General features: G+C 53.7%; 5 protein-coding genes across 5 annotated transcripts; 4 read left to right on the top strand and 1 right to left on the bottom strand.

Moving 5' to 3' along the window:
- Positions 1-11,890: 11,890 nt before the first annotated feature.
- IUM83_12339 (Glucanase inhibitor protein) lies at positions 11,891-12,647 on the top strand (the record flags this gene model as incomplete). The annotated part of the gene is made up of 2 exons (XM_067936960.1): positions 11,891-12,414; positions 12,479-12,647. 2 exons carry the CDS (start codon positions 11,891-11,893, stop codon positions 12,645-12,647), a joined length of 693 nt encoding a protein of 230 aa, XP_067800148.1.
- Positions 12,648-13,060: 413 nt separating this feature from the next.
- Positions 13,061-13,513, top strand: IUM83_12340 (uncharacterized protein; the record flags this gene model as incomplete). Its single annotated transcript, XM_067936961.1, has 1 exon — positions 13,061-13,513. The coding sequence occupies one exon, from the start codon at positions 13,061-13,063 to the stop codon at positions 13,511-13,513; it is 453 nt and encodes a 150-aa protein (XP_067800257.1).
- Positions 13,514-14,570: 1,057 nt separating this feature from the next.
- On the top strand, positions 14,571-15,440 carry IUM83_12341 (ATP-binding Cassette (ABC) Superfamily; the record flags this gene model as incomplete). Its single annotated transcript, XM_067936962.1, has 1 exon — positions 14,571-15,440. One exon carries the CDS (start codon positions 14,571-14,573, stop codon positions 15,438-15,440), a length of 870 nt encoding a protein of 289 aa, XP_067800258.1.
- Positions 15,441-15,883: 443 nt separating this feature from the next.
- On the bottom strand, positions 15,884-16,777 carry IUM83_12342 (Leucine-rich repeat-containing protein 48; the record flags this gene model as incomplete). The annotated part of the gene is made up of 1 exon (XM_067936963.1): positions 15,884-16,777. One exon carries the CDS (start codon positions 16,775-16,777, stop codon positions 15,884-15,886), a length of 894 nt encoding a protein of 297 aa, XP_067800219.1.
- A 129-nt stretch (positions 16,778-16,906) lies between these two features.
- IUM83_12343 (Chloride Channel (ClC) Family) lies at positions 16,907-17,743 on the top strand (the record flags this gene model as incomplete). The annotated part of the gene is made up of 1 exon (XM_067936964.1): positions 16,907-17,743. One exon carries the CDS (start codon positions 16,907-16,909, stop codon positions 17,741-17,743), a length of 837 nt encoding a protein of 278 aa, XP_067800220.1.
- Between the last annotated feature and the right edge of the window lie 1,849 nt (positions 17,744-19,592).

Consider the following 19,592-nt stretch of genomic DNA (forward strand, 5'->3'; position numbering starts at 1 on the left):
TTCATTGGCCGTCTGCATGCGAAGGTGTCGAAGTTTGTCAGTGGCTGCCTGCTCTGTAAGTATGTGAAGGGGCCACACATCATCTCGCGACCATATGGACCGACACTCATGGCGCAGCGAAGGAATGAAGCCCTTCACTGGGATTTCCTTTTCCTTGGCAATGGCTATGGTGATACTGCCTATGTACTGGTTGCCAAGGACGCACTGACTCACTATTGTGAGTTATTTCCGTGCTCCGTACCAACCTCATTCGTCGCAGCAGAAGCTCTCTCAATGTGGTGCGCTCGCTATGGGATTCCCGAGATGTAATGTCTGACCAAGGAGCGCATTTCCGCAATGAAGTGGTGAAGCATCTGCGAGCGCGGCTCAAGGTGGAGCAACTGTTCTCGCCAGTGTATACTCCGTGGTTCAACGGAACCGTCGAAAGGCTCAACAAGGACGTTCTACAGGTGCTGCTGGCTCTTTTGATGGAGTACGGCCTCGACACACATGAATGGCCCTACCTCCTGCCAGCCCTACAAGCTAACCTGAACCATACGCCAGTCCAGTCTCTAGGAGGCCACTCGCCGGTAGAGCTTTTCACAGGGCTTCCAGCTTCATCGCCACTGGACACGGTCGTCAGTCACCGCGCAGATGCAGATCCACTGCTGCTTGTTGACTTCGCTTGCGTGGGTGACCAGCTTGAGTCGCTACGCTACTCGTTGCACGAGTTGCACAAAGAAGTCTGGACACCAAGGAGCGCAAGCGGCTTCAGGACATGGCGGATCATAAGGGATCAGTGGTGAATTTCGATGTTGGAGATTTTGTGCTGTGGTCACGGATCGATCAACGCCTGCCCAATAACAAGCTGCTTGGGCAATGGGTTGGCCCGTTCAAGGTGATCGAAGCCAAACCGCACTCCTTCGTTATTCAACACCTGATATCTGGGCGGGAGTATGACGTGCATGCATCTCGACTAAAGTTTTACGCGGATGCGGAACTAAACCAGACCGAAGAGCTGCTCGAACTGGTCTCGAGTCAAGGAATGATGCTATGAGTGGAGGCAATATGTGGTCATAGCTTCAATCACACTCTGGAACGATGGGAACTTCTGGTGTCGTGGATGGGGCTGCCGGCCATCGAGAATTCATGGGAGCCTCTCATGACCCTCCTCCAAGACGTCCCCAGCGAAGTTCGCGGGTACGCCATTGCCTGCGAGGACGACGACCTACTTCAGCAAGTTGAGTAGCGCTCGAGACACCTGTGAGCTTTGGGGGCGGTGTCGGCTGATTACGCTCAAGCCACCGTTGTCCCCGAGCTTCACTCCTCCCCGGTTTGATGACACGAGCCAATGACAATGGTTGCGTGTCGCTCAAGGCCAGTAGGTGACAGTGTAAGCACGCACCCCGATCGCCGTTCGCCTACGGCACGCAGCTCGACCAGGCAGTGGACGCTGGCACGCGTCCACAATTACGTGAAGGACACTACAGTAGGAGTTAGAGCAGAGAGCTTCGAAAAATAGTTTGCATATCGTTTCAACTTTCTGATTAATCAACTTACCTCTTCGAGTTCACCCCGGGTTACGCGACAGGGGTGGCAGTATACCTCGTCAATAAGGCTGGCAATTGCAGCCTCCTCTGAGCGCTGCAGTGCCGCGTCGACCGGACGGGGCTCCAACTGCGGCTGCAGCGCCAACTCAAGCAGAGGCTCGGTGTAGTGGGTCTAACTTGACTCACTACTTTAGCTTACACGTTGCGCAACGTGTATGAGGAAGCGTAAGTACTTAGTAATTACTTAGGTTAATTATATTTGAGTACACAAATATAAGTTAACTTTAGACAAGACTCCAAGTAGCTAGTTTAAGGTAAAATGAGAACTGTATTGTTTGTAAATTGATCTTCCTCTAAAATCTGCTAAAAACTGTTTATCATCTATGAAAGGGTTGGCAGCGGCTGGCTGTCAGAGCCCCGCTAATATGCATGTCTCTGATTGGTAGAAAGATGCTGCTTTCTACCAATAGGATCTTTTGGGTGTGTGTGGACCACTCACTGTGGTGGTCCACTTCAATGTATCCATCGGTGTGTCTTACACCAATGTGAGGAAGTATCCAAAACGTTTAACAGATAACCTATCTGTTAAATTCACAAGTGGCTTGCAGCCACTTGTACGTGTAACCCCGTTACACCATCCCCCCCTTAAGGTTAGACGCGCGGGGTCTCCGCACGTCAATCTTTGGAATTGACCATTCGTCAATTCTCCGCGTTTGGAGAAGAAATCCGCGCTCATTCAACGATGAGCGCGCCTCAGAAGAAGTCCGCAAAGTCGATGGGGAGTCATCTCTCCATCGACGACTACTTCGAACGCCAGAAGGCGAAGTACGGCGACGTCGTCGACTTCGACGACGACGATGAAGATATGGAGGGCGAGGAGGACTCGCCCTCAAAGCGTAAAGACTCAGTGTCGAGCGAATCGCTCGACCCTCACGCCAAGAACGTTCGTCCGCGTGAAGGGGACGAATCGGACGCTTCGAGTTCGAAGCGTTCGCGTACTGAGAGTGATACCCCACTCGCTTCAGCTGGGGCTCTCAGTACTCCGCGCGCTGCTGCTGCAGCGCGTGATGTTAAAGCTCAAGGCTCTCCGCGCGCTGCAGGCGCAGCGCGCGATCCGTGGATGCCGTCCGCATCCGAGATTGCGGACCGGTTTGGGAACTCGGTACCTCCGAATGAGGTGCCGCTGTACGTATGCAGCGCCATCAAAGATGACGCTGTGGCTGCCGAGCTGCACTTTGATGCGGAAACGCACCAAAGGCGCGATTACTACATCGGACTCTTTCATGAGCTCCGATGGTTTCAAAGCAAGAAGACCTCTTCTCGCAGCAAAGTGCCCGAATGGCAGGCACTTTGTCAAAGCTGGAACGCCTTTGTTGAGAACTTCAACAAGAGGCCGAGTGCTTACCGTGATCGGATTAAGCAAGCGCGTGATCGCTTCGAGACGTACTCGAAGCGTGGAAAGCTGGAGCAACTTCATGTTGCTGCTGAGGAGGAAAATGTGCCGTGCGCTGTGCCCGAGGGCTTTCAGTGCACGAAGTGCTTTCCAGGCGCGGTCCGCTTGAGCGACCGCGACCTGAACGGGTACACGTCGTTCCGTGTGCCCGAGAGTCTCAAAGAGCTCCGTGCTAAGTTCTTAGCACGTGAGGGTTCGGGCGCTGGCGATGATCGCAGCGCTCGCTCTACTTCCGCTGTGCCAGCGCGTACTGCTCTTCGTACGCCCTCACCATTTCCGGAACGTCCTGCAGCAAGACGTTCCGCGGCTCCCATGTATCTCGATGGGGAGGAAATCCTCTCCAACGAATACGAAAACGAGCCCCTTGAGGGTTCGTTTTCGGGATACTGTGGTCAACAATCCGCTCAACAATCCAGCGGGTTGAGCCGCGGGCGTCACGGATCGGCGGTGGCGGTGGTGGGAACACGCCCCGGGTATGATCAGCCCCGGGCTGATCAGTATGCGCCTCTCCACGACCGGGTGACCGTCGTGGAGCGTCTTCAGGCGCTGAGTTCGCCGCCCTAAAACAGGAGCTGGCGAACCAGAAGGCTCAAGTCGCGGCGGTCTCGCAGACCGCCTCGAACATCCAGGTCGAGCTGGGGACCCAGATGAAGGGGTTGCTCCAGCGCGTCCGCGCGCTGGAGGAGAGGTTGCTCGTCGCCGAGGCCAAGTCCTCCGCTTCTGCCTCGGCTCCTGCCGAGGCTTCGGGTCAGCCGAGCTAGATGGCTCGTGCTGCCGGTATGGCTTCAGCCGTCCGACGTAAAAGGTCGGATGGAGGCGCATGCTAGACGGTATGTCTAGCGTGTATGCGTTGCCGTGCCGTGCCAACACAGTGAACGGCCCGATGAAGCGCGGAGCAAGCTTGCTTGCTCCGAAATCCGAAACTGCATGTCTAGGCAGGTTTTGTGTAGCTAACAAAACTAATGAACCAACTTTAAATTCATTTGTGTTGCCTCTGCCCGCATTGTCTGCGTTCAGCTTCTGTTGATCAACAGAAGCTGCTATTGTGTCTTGGACAAACCGAATCACGGCTTGTCTTTTGGTGATGAAACTGATTGCATCCGAGCTGAAGTCATTCAGCTCGCTCTCCGCTAGAGGCCCGGCCTCTGCGTGGTTCTTTGCGGTGTCTGCGCCCTGCGCAGACCCGTGGTCGTTAAGCCATGTTGTTAGGGGAGTTCGCGCCCTGCGCAGACTCATGTGGTTTGTCCATTGTTGCAGCTGACACTGTGCAAGTGTCAGCGGTTTCTGCGGCTGCTGTATTGCAGTCGTAGATCCTCCCCACTTAAAGTGGGAGCCATCACTCCGAGTAAACTCGGGAGGCGTGGATGCCGCATGGCATTCACGTAGAACGGTGTATGCCCGGTCGAGGCATGCACTGAGTTGTTGATGGCAAACTCTGCCATCGATAAGCACTCGCTCCAGTATTGGAACGAGTGGGCGTAGCTCTTCAGAATGTCGACGAGCACGCGATTCACGCGCTCGGTTTGACCGTCCGTCTGCGGATGATCCGCAGTCGACATGGAAAGCTGGCTCCCAAGAAGTGTAAACACTTCTTGCCACAGATGCGCTGTGAAGCGCGGGTCTCTGTCCGACACGATGTCGGACGGCATGCCATGGTGTTTGAACACCATGTCGACGAGCAGACGGGCTGTCTGCTTCGCGGTCACCTCTGCTGGCACCGCAGCAAGATGTACCATCTTGCTGAAACGGTCTACAAAGACCACAACACCGGTGTTCCCTCCGCTGTCCGGGGGAAGACCAAAGATGAAGTCCAAAGACATGGACTTCCAACACTCCGACGGAGTCGGTAGTGATTGCAGTGGAGCCTGCGCGAATGGCGCAGGCTTCACGCGTTGGCATACCTCGCAAGCACGGATGTACTTGCGCACCCACTTATACTGGTGGTGCCAGTAGAAGTCGCGCGTGAGAAGGACGTAAGTCTTCTCACGTCCGAGATGTCCCGCAGTCGGGGCATCATGATACTCGTACATGATCCTGAGTCGCAGGTCATGGTCATTTGGCACGACAACGCGATCCGCGTTGTCGTCGACTGCGTTGTAGAGTAGCAGTCCGTCGTGCACACGAAAGCGGTGTGCACGCGCTCGAAGGTGCTTGGGCAGCTTCTGACGGGACTTGTCAGAAGGCGCTGTGCCATAGGCCAGCAAGAGTTTCGCGTCCGCGTCGTGCGCGTACGCGGCCTTCACATCATCCAACAGAGATGATGTGGGTTTGCTCGATCGCATGGCGTCAATGGCATTGACGTCAACAGCTTCTGCATAGTCTGGCCGACGTGATAACGCGTCGGCCACCACGTTCAATCTTCCGGGTTTGTATTCGACCCGGAAGTTATACTCCGCAAAGAATGAGAGCCATCTCGCCATTCTTTGTGAAATGTGTGTGGCGACTTCACTGCGGTGCGCAGTGAAGCATGGTCGGTGTAGACCACAAATGGTCTACTTCCAAGCAAATACACTCGGAACTTTGCGAGTGCATACTTCATGGCAAGGAGTTCCTTGTCATGCACCGGATAGTTGCGCTCAGCTGGCTTCAGCTGACGCGATTGGTAGTAGACGACACGATCACGGCCCTCGTGATCGTGCTGCATAACGCGCATCCGATCGCGAAATCGGATGCGTCACACACTACGTGAAATGGGCGATCTTGGTCAGCCACTGCCAAGATCGGCGCCTCAGTCAAGCCCCGCTTGACTGTATCGAATGCCTTTTGGCAATCGGGTGTCCAATTCCACACAGCTTCTTTCTTAAGAAGCTGTGACAGCGGGCGGATCTTGCCCGCATAGTCCTCCACGTACTTGCACAAGTACGTGGCCAGCTCAAGGAACTGCCTCAGTTCCTTGACACTTGAAGGCGTTGGCCATTCATTAATCACTCTGACCTTTTCTGGGTCAGGGCGAACACCATTCTTCCCTACGAGACACCCGAGGACGGGTATCTCGCTCGCCCCGAAGATACACTTCTTCAGGTTCGCGTAGAGCTTATGCTTTCGCATAAGCTCAAGTAGTTTCGGAGATGCACCCTGTGCATCTCTACGTCGAGTCTTCCGTCCACAGCCCGGCTGTGGATGAATACATCATCGAAGTAGCTCGGCGCGAAGTCGCGCACCGAGCGCAACAAGTGCGTCACGCACCTGTTGAAGGTCGCAGGGCATTCTTAAGCCCCTGCGGCATTACTAGCCATTCCCAGAGCATGCCGCTTGGCGTGCTCACTGCCGTGAGAGGGATATCGCTCTCACGCATTAGGATTTGATAAAATCCATCTCGCAAGTCGAGAGCACTGTAAACGGTGCTCCCGGCCATCGAATCGATGATAACATCTTTTCGTGGTATCGGCGTCTGCGCCGGTACCGTCGCATCGTTCAGCTTGTTGTAGCATGAACGATGCGCCATCCGCCCTGTGGCTTCTTGACACAGAACGTCGGAGCACTGTGCGGGGACTTTGATTCCCGCACTTGTCCTGTTTTTACGACGACTTTCAAAGAAGTCGTCGATCGCTTTCACTTGCTCTCGCGGCAGTGGCCACTGCCGCGTGACACAATACTTCGTGCCCGGCACGAGATCAATCTCGTGCTGAATGCCCTTATCCTGCGGAAGCTCCGCAGGAATGTCTTCCGGGAGTACGTCTTTGTACTCCCTCAACAATTCGTAATAGGGACTCGACTTCAGCGAGTCCCAACCTTGTTCCTCGAAGCGCTCTCGCTTCGTCTTCGCACTGAGAGTGTCTTCACTCTCAGTGGTACTTCCCATGAAGAGCTGCCTCAGCTCTTCGCTCTCGCTCGCCGTTCTTTCGCTGTCCGAAAGAACGCAGACTTGTTCGATGCGTCCATCGTGCAAGTCGCGCGTGAAGCGCTTCCAGCTCATGGCTGGGAGCGAAGTCAACTCCGACGCCGTCGTCGGAGGACTAGCGAGTTCCGTGTCACGATACTGGAATCCAGTATCGGTGCGCGTCAAGACGCTTAGCGTCTTGACATTCGGCGTCACCGCCGCAGTCTGCCCAGCAGACTGCTCTTGTTGCGTCTCGGTCCCGGACCGAGACTTGCGCAGCGTTTTCCGCTTGCGCCGTCTTTCTTGTTGTGCGGAGCCCGGCTCCGCACAGTTGTTCTTCTTGTCCAGGCCCGGCCGTGGACAGTCGTTCGCCGGCGGACCCTGTCCGCGGGCGCGCGGTATCAAGCCCGGCTTGACCGCATTTTCCTTCGTGCAGCCCGGCTGCACGGTAATGTGTCCTTCGCCGGCAGACCCTGTCTGCGGGCGCGCGATATCAAGCCCGGCTTGATCGCATGGCGCTTCGTCGTGCAGCCCGGCTGCACGACAGCATGTAATTGCGTCAGTGCGGTACGTTTGCAACCGTCCGCACTGTTTGCAGCGTCAACTCCCGGAGTTGACACGCCTTCGTCACCTCGACGCCATTCATTGGCGGAGCCCCTCATGACCGAGGGTGCGTCGGCTCCCGGAGCCGACGCGTCGTTGTCGACCTGACCGCTTCGGGTCAGGGACTGTCCCTACACGCTTGAACGTGGGTGTTGGTTCCCGGAACCAACACATCTTTTTCTTCCGACGTCGGCAGCATTGCCGACGTGGGTCTCACTTGTGCGCGCCCTCGCGCACTTCCTGGGCACTCCGGGACAGCAGCATGAAGCGCTGTCTCGACTGGTGAGTCGCGCGCACCTGCTGGTGCGCGCGCTGCGGTAACAGGGCCATCGCTCTCTGTTCCGCTATCGCGTCCGAAGCGCACGAGCGTGCGCTTCTTCCAGTCTATCACCGGATCATGCCGTGCAAGCCACGGCATGCCCATTACCACGTCGAACTTATCGTCCAGGTCCAGGACGATAAAGTGTTCGACAAACACTCGTTGTTTGTACGAGAAGCGCACGTTCACGACGCGCTTCTCGGTCTTCACGATGGCACCTGTTGCCAGTCGTACCTCCAGAAGACTTCGAGGTGTATCTACCTCCTCGAAGTCAAGTCTCGACAGGCTTCGTAGTCGAACAAAGTTGTTCGACGCGCCTGAGTCTACCAAAGCTCGAAGAGAGTCACTCGCTCTCTTCGAGTAAACATTCAAGATGACTAGGTTCGGCCTGTCATCTTGTTTCTTGCAGTGAGAGCTGGTCTCACTGGGGGCTGCAGTCCTTAGTGTCGCGTGCCCGATGTCGGCACGCGCGACTGCATTACCAGTAGGGCGCCCCGCGCCTACTGGATGTTCGCGTTTTTTGTTGGTCCGCGGCGATGCCTAGCATCGCCACGACGGCCACCTCCAGGAGGCATGGGAGCTGTGCACTCCCGTGCAAAGTGACCGATCCTTCCGCAACGGAAGCATCGCACGTTACCTCCCTGCTGCTGGTAACCAGCAGTTGTTGCGCTCGAGAGGTCCATTGGTTCCGGACCTCCCGTCCTCGCTACCGGGCGTGGTTGCGGCCTCGGCACGTTCACATGCAGTTTAGCCTGCCGCAGGCTAAACTCCTCTTGCATGGCAAGAGTGATCGCAGCTTCGAGAGTACTCGGTACTCTCGGAAGAGATAGGTCTTCACAGGCCCATCTCTAAGTCCTTTCATGAACGTGACGACCTTGGTCGCCTCGTCAATCAGGTTAGTCACGATATTTGATACCAAATATCGTGCGCGCTGCGCGTAAGCATGGACATCATGCTTACCCTGCTGAAGGTCGAGGAACTCCGCCCTCGACCGGAATTCGTTTGCGGGGGCTCAAACGCTTGTTTGAGCTCCTCCTTGAATACTTCGTACGTGCTGAAGCACGTAGGATCGGAGAGTCGGCGTCCATACGCCCAACTCCTTGCGCGTCCGCCAAGGCAGGACATGGCGAACGCGACCTTCGACAGCGGGTCGACGATGCGTCGAGCCGCTATGGCTGTGTCGAGTTCGACAAGCCATCGGAGGAGAGGCTCGCCCTCTCTTCCCACGTAATTGCTTACGCTCAACTTTAATGGTTGAGCACGCGGTGTCGTCCCTGACGACGCCGTCACTGAGGAAGCAGCGTCACGCTGCTCCTTCATGATGAATCCCAGAGCAACACCATGTTGCTCCGTCGGCGATAGCGTACGCAGCATTGTAGCTATCGCCGCTTCTCCAATGACTGTTGACAGTCGTTGGAGGGCCTCCCACTCTGGGTCAGACAGGTGGGGCAGTCAGCGCGTGCAACATGCGTTGCAGGCGTGTTGGAGTTTCCATGGGCACCTCCGTGCTCATGTGGTTCTCGGCTCCGCGTTCGTACACCGCGTACGAACGTCAAGCAGTCGGTCGTTGGACGGACTACAAAGTGCTACCAGGTGTAGTGGGTCTAACTTGACTCACTACTTTAGCTTACACGTTGCGCAACGTGTATGAGGAAGCGTAAGTACTTAGTAATTACTTAGGTTAATTATATTTGAGTACACAAATATAAGTTAACTTTAGACAAGACTCCAAGTAGCTAGTTTAAGGTAAAATGAGAACTGTATTGTTTGTAAATTGATCTTCCTCTAAAATCTGCTAAAAACTGTTTATCATCTATGAAAGGGTTGGCAGCGGCTGGCTGTCAGAGCCCCGCTAATATGCATGTCTCTGATTGGTAGAAAGATGCTGCTTTCTACCAATAGGATCTTTTGAGTGTGTGTGGACCACTCACTGTGGTGGTCCACTTCAATGTATCCATCGGTGTGTCTTACACCAATGTGAGGAAGTATCCAAAACGTTTAACAGATAACCTATCTGTTAAATTCACAAGTGGCTTGCAGCCACTTGTACGTGTAACCCCGTTACACTCGGACTGCACATGCAGCGCCAACTCGACGGGCGGAGGCTCTGATGGAGACTCGGCGGTTGTCCCCATTTTACGACGTGAGTGGCACAGAATTAGCGACTCTTTTAACGAGATATGATTGGTTGAAAATATAAGGTATGCAGATCATCGTTTATCATGCTCGTCCGTTTTACGTAGACTTGCAGTCAGTTTTGGTGGCTGTTGCATTCTGTCCGTCGGTAAATTACAGCAACACGAAAGTGGTTGGAAACACGAAATTGGTTGCACACCATTTCTCACCCTACTTGCAAGTTTTACAAACCAAGGTACAAATGACTGGTCCATGCAATTTTAAACTTAAGGCTACTTTTTCTGGCGATTTCGAGAAAGAGCCACATTTTTCATGACTTGCAAAAACAACCGGAGGCAATTTGCAAACCCGTGCTACAGCATCTTGGAACTCCACTATGTAATAATGTGCGCATGCTCTAATCGAACCCCAGGACGAAATATAGCAGCAAAAAGCACACTTTTGACGTCTTTAAGCTATACAATGTCATTGCGAATGTGTTCATCAAGTTTGAGCGACGTGCTGGATACTTGATGAGCCCTGAAGTGGCCAACGCCCCCGCCTACATTATTACATAGTGGAATTCCAAGATGCTGTAGCACGGGTTTGCAAATTGCCTCCGGTTGTTTTTGCAAGTCATGAAAAATGTGGCTCTTTCTTGAAATCGCCAGAAAACGTAGCCTTAAATTAAAAATTGCATGGACCAGTCATTTGCACCTTGGTTTGTAAAACTTGCAAGTAGGGTGAGAAATGGTGTACATGTAGTCCTTATCTGAAAATTCGGTTCAACATCTGCCCCACGACAGCAAGTGCTTACGACTCGTTTGCTGGTTAATACCGCATCGCCCCTGTCCTAAGCGAACTGCAATGTACACAGATTACGGTACATCTGTTGCCAAGTCTCAGAATTAAATGATAAAAAGTAAAAGTTATAATAATTCTTGGTATTTTGGACCAATCAGGAAGTATGGACACGGCGGGAATTGAACCCGCGTCCATCCGCATAAAATTGCTGTGCTCGAATAGACAGCTTGTGTCTGCGCATGAACCGACAGCGCCATGAATGAGACGCCTTGAAAATTGCGAGGGAAAGTCCTTCGTCGGCTGCAACTTCCACCGCCTTGTACTTAAGCATCTGGCACGAAACAGGACAGCCATCCTTACGCATAGAGTTGATCCACAGCACAATATCACCTTCAGCGTCACTAGAGAGGACGGTGCCCTGTCCACTGTAGCGTAGATTCTTGAGGTGACCCTTTCCTTCATCACAGACCGCTACAATGTGGCCCTGTTGCTTTTCCATTTTGAAATCTGCTTCTGTTTCCGCAGAGTATCGGACTCGCTGCAATTTGGGTAGAAGTGTGGTATAGCTTCGTTTACAGAATAGCCAGCAGCCAGGAATTCGAGAAGGCGGCGCTTGTGCGTATAGTCGACTGCAATGCGAGTGCAGCGCTTTGGCTTTTTGCCGGTTCCTGTGGTGCGTGGTCTACCCATAGCACTTTGAACACTGAGACCGAATGGCTGGTGGCAGCCTATAATTAGCTGGTCAACATGGAATTTTAACTACAGACATGTGGTGTCAATGCATTGTTTTCATTGGCTAAAATAAAAATTCGCTTAGGACAAAACTTCGCTTAGGACAGGGGCGATGCGGTACAGTATATATATAACGGTTGCTCACAATTTGGTCTCCCCAATCTCGTGATTAGCCCTCATGTTTTTGCTGAACGTGGTGCTATCGCTCAGTTGTGCGAAGCTCGATTCATTTTCTTCATGCTGGAGACCAACTTAACCGCACGTTTTCAAATCGATCCCATGATGTAGGTACATGTACTACCGGATCTACTTACGATCAGCAGCGACAAGCAAACAACATGTGTGTACACGTAGAGATTTTACAGTATCGAGCTTAGTGCTGTCTCTGGGGCAATGGAAAACAGTAGATCTTGAACATGGGTTCAGTTTATGCTGGTTTAAGTAATCCGTGTCACGCTACTCTGGTTTTTACCGCCGACTGTCCCAGCACCACGTCCAAGTCCAGCTTTAATATTATGAAGATTATCTCTACGCTCATCTCCGCGTCGGTCCTGGTCGGCTCAGTTTCCGCCATTCTCGGCGGCCAAACGGTCCCGCAGGGCTCCAAGACGTACACGACGGGCCTCCGCTCCACCGTCGACCCCAAGTCTGCGGACGACTTCAGCTTCTGCGGTGGAGTTCTCATCTCGCCCACCCACGTGCTCACGACCGCTTCGTGCACCACCACGGCCTCCGCCAACTTCGTGTCGGTGGGCGCTCACTACATCAACGGTGGCGACGACGGCGACGAGATCAAGGTTAAGCATGTCAAGGACCACCCGCACTTTAACGCGACGACGCTCGCCAACGACTTCTCCGTGCCAACGCTGGTCAAGCCAAGCAAGTACAAGCCCGTGAAGCTGCCGGCTCCGGGTGGCGCGGACACTCGCAGCGGCATGTGGGCTACGGCCATGGGCTGGGGCCTCACCGCCGCACCTCCCAAGGGTATGGGCGCTGAGGAGTTGCAGGCCCTGAGCCAGCAGGTTATCAGCAACGACGCGTGCCGCAAGGCGCTCAAGTCCTCGACCATCGATATGTCCCATGTGTGCGCCGGCGGTGTGCAGGGACACCGGTGGTCCGTTCATCAAGGAGAACGGCAAGGGCGATGGCGACGACATTCTGATCGGCCTGGTGAGCGGCGGCAGTTGTGGCGTGAAGAACTCCCCCGCCATCTACTCGCGCGTGTCGTCGGCGCTTCCGTTCATCAACGATGCCATGAAGGTCAAGTACTAAACAGCGGACGAGGTTTAATCATGAACTACCGCACAGTGATACTAACTACAGTCAAACCTGTTTATATGATCCTCCCTATTTGAGCCTTGCCATTTATTTGATGCAAGCTTTGTTGCTACCAAATATTTTACTTAGTTTTTGTATAACCGCTGTTTATATGTATACAAGGTATTATATGAGTCACATTTTGGAGGACCAAATTAGGTCTAACCTGTTTATTTGATTCACACTGTTCACGACCACACACTCTTCAAAGCCCCCACTGCTCAACGCCCAACGCCCAACGCAAGCCCCCTTCCCTCGCAATGTCTCCTCGCACCTATCTGACGCTAGAACAAAAGCTCCAAGTGCACCTAAAGCTCAAGCAGAATCCTGGCATGAACAACCCCATGCTCGCTGAGTAGATCTACGCGATGTTCAAGGCCCGGGTCAGCCGTGCCACACTTGCCCGACTGCGCAACCTGCCTTCTTCCTACTTCAGCCACGTCGACCTGAGTGCAACCAAGCGGCGCCGAGTGAATTTCCCACAGTTCGAGCGGGAACTGAGGGAATTTTTCTTTCAGAACGAAGCTAAAACGGCAATGGCGGACGACGTGCTCCTGCTGAAGGCGCATGAGCTGGCGGGGCGCTTAGGCATCGATGCAGTTTCGCAGGACGAGCAGGAGGAGGAGGACCAGGAACCCACAATTCAACCTGCCATCGCTCTGAGACACTGCATGGAGCTGTCTGCATTTCTGCTTCAATGCGGAGAGCAGACTGATAGAGAACGAAGAGCTTTACAGACCGTGACCGCTTTGGTTCGGGAGACTACGGTGAAGGCAAAGCGGCAGCGAATTATGCGCGATTTCTTTACGTGCACCACATAATTTTTTAACTGAGTCCATTTTATATGAGTCATTGTTGTAGATGGCCACCAACGGGGCCTCATATAAACAGGTTTGACTGTATCGTTAGTACGGCATCGCTAGACACTTCACGACCAACGAAACCTATGTGTCCAATATACCACAAATCTCTCTCGATTCGCAGTACAGACGAGGGCGTGAATAAGGAACGGGTGTCATCCTATAACCTCCAAAACCTAATGTTAAGCAATTCTAGAGGGAAGAGCTTGAAGCACTGACATTGGCCATCGCCATTGGCCAGCTGGGCCTCTGGGTTTTGAATCTGAGCGGGAAATTCGAATTTGTCACGAGCAAGATGGAGCGGCAAGCACGGAGAATGCGCTTCACCAAGCAGCCCTCTGTGCAATGCGCACCCGCGAGCCAACGTGGAGCCTCGCGACGCTAGGAGAATGGGCTCGGGAGAAGTTTGCGCTGGATAAGGCGCCGGGCAAATCGTCCGTCAAGAGGATCCTGGACAACGAGAGCTCGCTCAAGCGCATTGCGGTCGAGTTTCGGTGCCGCAAGAAGGTGCCGCGGGCGTCTATGGTAGCCCTGGACTCCTGCGATCCAAGCCATGGACCAAGGTGTGATCGCGTGGATCAAGCGGCGTGTACTGCAAGACTGCGGCGAAGAGGCAGTCTGGAGACTGTGCTGCGAGCTGGTCCCCTTTGTAATCGAGACATCGGACGCAGTCACGTGGTGCAGCAACGCGTGGAATGCGCTGGACGCCGACACCATCAAATCTTGTTGGCGCTACGCCGGATTATACGTGGACCGGACACAGATTAGTGACATAATTAACTAAATCAAGTATTTTGTCCACATCAATGGCAATTTATGCCCTCTAATTGGCTCATACCACTTGAAAGTTGTTATATATCAGGCGTTCCTTATTCACGCCCTCGTCTGTACACATGTATTGATTGCATCAGTTCATCTTTCACTACCTGCTGTGTCACTATCGCCCGACAATCAGAAGAGTGACGATGCGTGAGCCTGACCTCATGTAGGCGCGCACTCCCACTTGGAACACGCCAAGATGCTGGCCCCATCTGCAGCTCGAGCGCGAGAATTTCTCGCCCCTCGTCACCGATTTTCTATCGATCGCCGCCCCGCCGCAGCGACAGCAATTCGCAGCTTTTCCAGCTCCCCAGACAGTGAAAACTGGCCCAAGTTCGTGCATGGCCCTAATTTCATTCGAGGCCTTTGGAACCGCACGGTCCCGCGACTGCCCAAGCTGCTGGAGTGGCAGGAGAAGAACGTTTTCGCCGATTCATTGGGCACCATGGGCCAATGCTGGCAGTTTATCCAACTGCAACAGCCGCAGAAGACGAGTGTCGACCTCCTGGAATTCGTGGAAGGCGCTCGCATCGCCACGGAAGAGTACCTCTGGGCGATGAACAGCGCCGCGTTCGCGGAATTTCTGGCGGGTAAGGAGAACAGCTCGTCCGACATGGCCAACGTACTGCAGCAGTACTCTACGCCCGCCTACTACAACGAAATAGCGCTACAGGTCAAGAAGAGCTACCTGCAGCGCAACTTCCACATGGAGTGCGAGGGCCTCGTAGTGGAGAACGCGAAGCTCACGAGAGTGGTTTATCGAAGGTTGACAGAGAAGGAGTACGAAGACTTGGTGGCTTTCAAGAAGCCGCCGAAGGCCATGTCTCTAGAGGCAACGATCGAGCACTTGCGCCTGCATGTGGATGTCCAGACCGTGGAGAACTTGAACATCGTCCGTCGGGACAAGACCGTTTACGTGCAGCAGGAAAACGTCTACCGAGTCGTGTTCGAGTCGCGCGTGACGGACCCGGAAGACATCGACTGGCGCATTGAAAGCATGAACATCGTTGAACAAGATGCTGTTGAGAGAGAACCAAAGGAAGCTACTAAGGACGACAAAACTGAGTGATCATGTGAAGCAGCTCAGTTGGATGCAAATGACATAGGAACGGTAACCGTGAAGTCAAACAATGATACTTGCAACGTGCGGACTGGATGCTCAGTCCCTTGATTTTGAGATGCAAGAAGCAGAGGCGGATATCTTCAACGAAAACTTGCTTGTTATTTTTTGCAGCATAGAGGAAGTCTGTGTTGACGAATGGCCGAGAGAACTTGCCAGCTTATCAATCGAGCTGACGTCGCCTCTCTAATTTAGCCTGAGGTCTTGCGATTCAAGCGCGTTATCTGGAGTTTGATTGTTCGATGGTGCACTGGTGTACTTGGTCCGTTGGTTTTGGTTGTAAGGATACAAAAGTACAAATTCTATGAGGTCTCCTGCTAGGGCCTTTTAACCTACCGTACAGCACTCAACAGCACTGCAAAAACTTACTCCCAGACCTCACTTTCGAGCACTCACATCGGCGCAAGCACTTTGGTTTTCATCTCGCCTTTAGCGGCTGTCAGCTCCAGCTTAAACGGCGTCGCTTTGGTGATCCGCCAATCCACCAGGCGCGCCCTCGACACGTCCGAGTAGAAACTCCAGTCAAAGGTCGACTTCAACGTGTGGCGGGTAGGCTGGTCGTCGCCGTCACTTGTGAACACCAGCAAGTGCTCCGTGGCTGCAAACCGCACCTTCATGCTCACCGCCTCGTTCATGTGGTACATGCTGCACGTGTCGTTCTTCTGATCTTCCGCCGCGTCCGAGTACTCGTACTCGGCCTCTACAAGTCTGGCGTCGTCCACCTCCAACTTCTCCAGCTTGAACGTGGTGCCCAGGGGCAAGCGCAGCGCTTCTCGTTGAGCGTCCAATTTAACAGCCCACTTGTCGATGCATTGCTGATTGGCCACCTCTTCGAACGACAACGACAACGACGATGAGGTTACTTTTCCAAGGTTATGAGCCCACTCTTGTGCGTAGATCTGGCGCATCACCACGTGCGCAGCCTGCTTGGCACCGGCCAGGAATTCTGGAAGGTCGATGGGTTGGTCCGGTGGGATCAGGCACACCAGGTACATGTACACCCGGTCTCGCAGCGTGGCGCTGTGCGCGAAATAGCGACTCAGCGGGGAGGCCGCGCTGTCCAGCTCCATGATCTGGTTGTACGCCATCAAGGTGCGCGCCGCCAGGTGCAGCAACTTGGCCCGAGCCATGACGTAGCTGGTGACTCTCGGGCTCGTCAGGAACGTCCGCGTCTGCAGCTGCAGAGCTTGACTCAATTGGGGTGGCGACGCATGGAGCGCTACAGACGACCGAGCTACGGCCGACACGACGCGTGCACTACCCGAACGACGTAGAGCGGAGAACATTCTACCTGCTCTTCCGCCGACTTATTGCGAACTGAGCTGACTTCTGAAGGTGGTCGGGTAGAACCAGTGCGCGTGGTGTTGTGCGCACACCAAAGTCTCCACCGCGTACGTCATCCACACGTCTCCAGCATGCGCACTCTCCCGAGACGCCTCGCGTATGGAGGCTGTAGGGTTATCCAGCGTGGACAGCAAGTCACTAAGCTTAGGTGCAGCCGAGTGACGGGATGGCACAAGCGACGTCAGTTCGCGTCGTCGTCGAGTGGTGACGGGCCTCCCCCTGAAGGCTTTCAAGAGGTCCTCGCCACTCTGGACAAGGTTCGGGCTCGCAAGGACGTGTTCGAGGCATACCAGAAGCAGGATGTGTTCGCTCCGTCCGAGATGAGCTGGCTGGCCAACCGGTTGATGTTCTACCACCTGAACCGGCCGCAGCACACGCAGGTGGACGTGGCCGAGTTCCTGGAGGGCGCTAAGTACGCGATGGAGACCACGATGACGGCCATGTACTCGAAAGAGTTCGCGGACTATGTGGCGCGGGAGTCTGAGGCACCCGGGGTGTTGGAACCGGACTGTGATGTCGCCAAGATGCTGCAGCAGTCGCTTGAGACCGTCAGCTACGACGCGTTCAAGTCGTTTGTGTTGCAGTCTGCGAGCGCGGGGATCCAAACGGAGATGAAGGAGATCGAGATGCACAGCGCGCACTTGATGAGTGTTCAGTACGAGCGAGTTGCGAAGCGGGCGACGACGAATTCCTCGGGAGCCAAGGTGCTGGGCGTACCTGTCCATGAGCGACTCATGCTGGCGGTACTGTTCGATATCACGGAGCACGTGGAGGTGACGCTGGCGGACTCTGGCGAGGCTGAGGACGTCACAGTACGGCGCAACAAGGCCATTTGGCAATTTGACTCGAATGTCACGAGGCCCGAAGACATCGACTGGGTCATTGAGCCGCTGCATCTCGTCGCGTAGAGACTGAGCTGTTCCCCGAGCGCGCAGCTTTCGTCAGCTTAAGAGTATATATGAGAATTGAACTAAATGGGGGACACGAACGCAGTAATTCTGTGCATCATGGTTGTAGAAGGGCAAGTGCAGCGCGAGTACAGAGAATTATGACTACAATCTCGATATCTGCCACAGACCTGGTTTTTTTAACGTGCTGTCCTCGCGAACTTCTTGCCATTTTCTGTTCACCAAAGTGTGTGATGCAGTAAATGAAGCGATATGATCACTACCAACTGACAGCTCAAGTTATGATGGTGCTCCGTGGTGCCGCTGTGGGCATAGTCGACTTGCTCAACGTCGTGCTCCTGGAGTACTTGGCACGGCCATAGTGCTAGGTCATATCCATGTCATACATTTCGGCCTAAGAGGTCAGGGCAGATTCCTCGCAAAGTTAAGTGAAGTACGTGTGAAATACGTGATGAGTGTCGACACAGATTTCAAATGTTTTCGCCTACTTCTACGTAAAGCAGTAACCCCAACTGATCGTGCTACGAGGAGCAGGTAGAATTTTCTTATGGATCACACCGGAACAACCGAAGCGTACTCAACCCTCGAACCTTTTCGGTAGAACTGATTGAAACTCATGAGATATATCAAAGCACCAGTACATTCGTAGCGCTTTAGGATTGCCGCGTCAAGCCTTGTGTAAATACTAGTATGTTGTGTGTGGGTAAAAGTTGGTCAACCACACACAAGCACTACGTACGCATCCCAACATGCAGAACAACCAAATATACTGGGGACACCTGAAGAATGAGGGGATTAATTGCGTGAGGGATCCTAACTGCGTAACGCGAAACTCGACTTGGCGCAACCTTCGCACCACGTTAGCCTGTACCCCACGACAATACGCGCAGCATCAAATGCAACTCATTGGGTTGTTCCACCGGGTAAATAAATCTTTGATACCATCTGAAGATTCAAGCTAGATCTGGCAGTCACAAATAGCTCTTGCTTACGCGCGTAAAATTTCCCCCTTCTTCGTCGTAAAAGTTGTGGTCTGAGTAAAGTGTGTTCGACTTCTAACTGATGCTTCGAAGTACTGGTTCGCAGCCATATTAACTGTTGACAAAATCGAATTACAGTACTTCGAGTACAACACAAAGCTGAAGATACGATTTCCACACAGAAATCTCGTCTCTCAGAAATACAAAACTTTTTGAGCTGTTGAGGTGAAGCTCAAAAACACTTTCGTCGATGCTGGTGCAATACAGTGCCGCATCAAAATGCTACGCCGTCACTCCATGCGTTGTCTTTTCTTTTCAAGACGATGCTCCTTGGTCTCGTTCCGTTTCTCCAGCCGCCGTTCTCGAGCCGTTTTACCGTCGATAAGCTCGAACTGCTGTAGCCAGCGCGAGCTCCGAGATATCACTTGTGAATTTGGTTGGGATGTACTGCTCGCATCAGCACCGGCGTTCGCTTGCTCTCCTGTCCGTGGAACCGCAGGCGCTACTTGTTCCAAGAGCTGTCGGGGGGTGTTTCTGCTCTTCCGGATCATAATGGGAGGCCGTAAGAAATACCTGACTCCCGGACCGGTGTGCACGTGTGTTCGTGAAACTGCTACTGTTCCAGACATTCCCTGCCCCAAAAGTGCCCGAGGCGCACTAATGACCTTCCTGGTCATGAGAGGACGCGGCATGTATACTGCGCTTGGGGCAAATCCTCTTTGTTGACTTGGTTCCACCTCCGTACCGCCCTTCTCTTTCTTTACGGGTTGAGCCGCCTTCATCCGTTCTCGATGTCTCTTCACCTGCCTCGCTAGTGATCCATTTTCCTTTTTCGCTAAAAGTTGCCGTGCCATAACAGGATTTTCGAC

This window comes from Phytophthora cinnamomi, assembly GCF_018691715.1.
Source record: "Phytophthora cinnamomi strain GKB4 chromosome Unknown Contig2, whole genome shotgun sequence".
Taxonomy (NCBI): Eukaryota; Oomycota; class Peronosporomycetes; order Peronosporales; family Peronosporaceae; genus Phytophthora; species Phytophthora cinnamomi.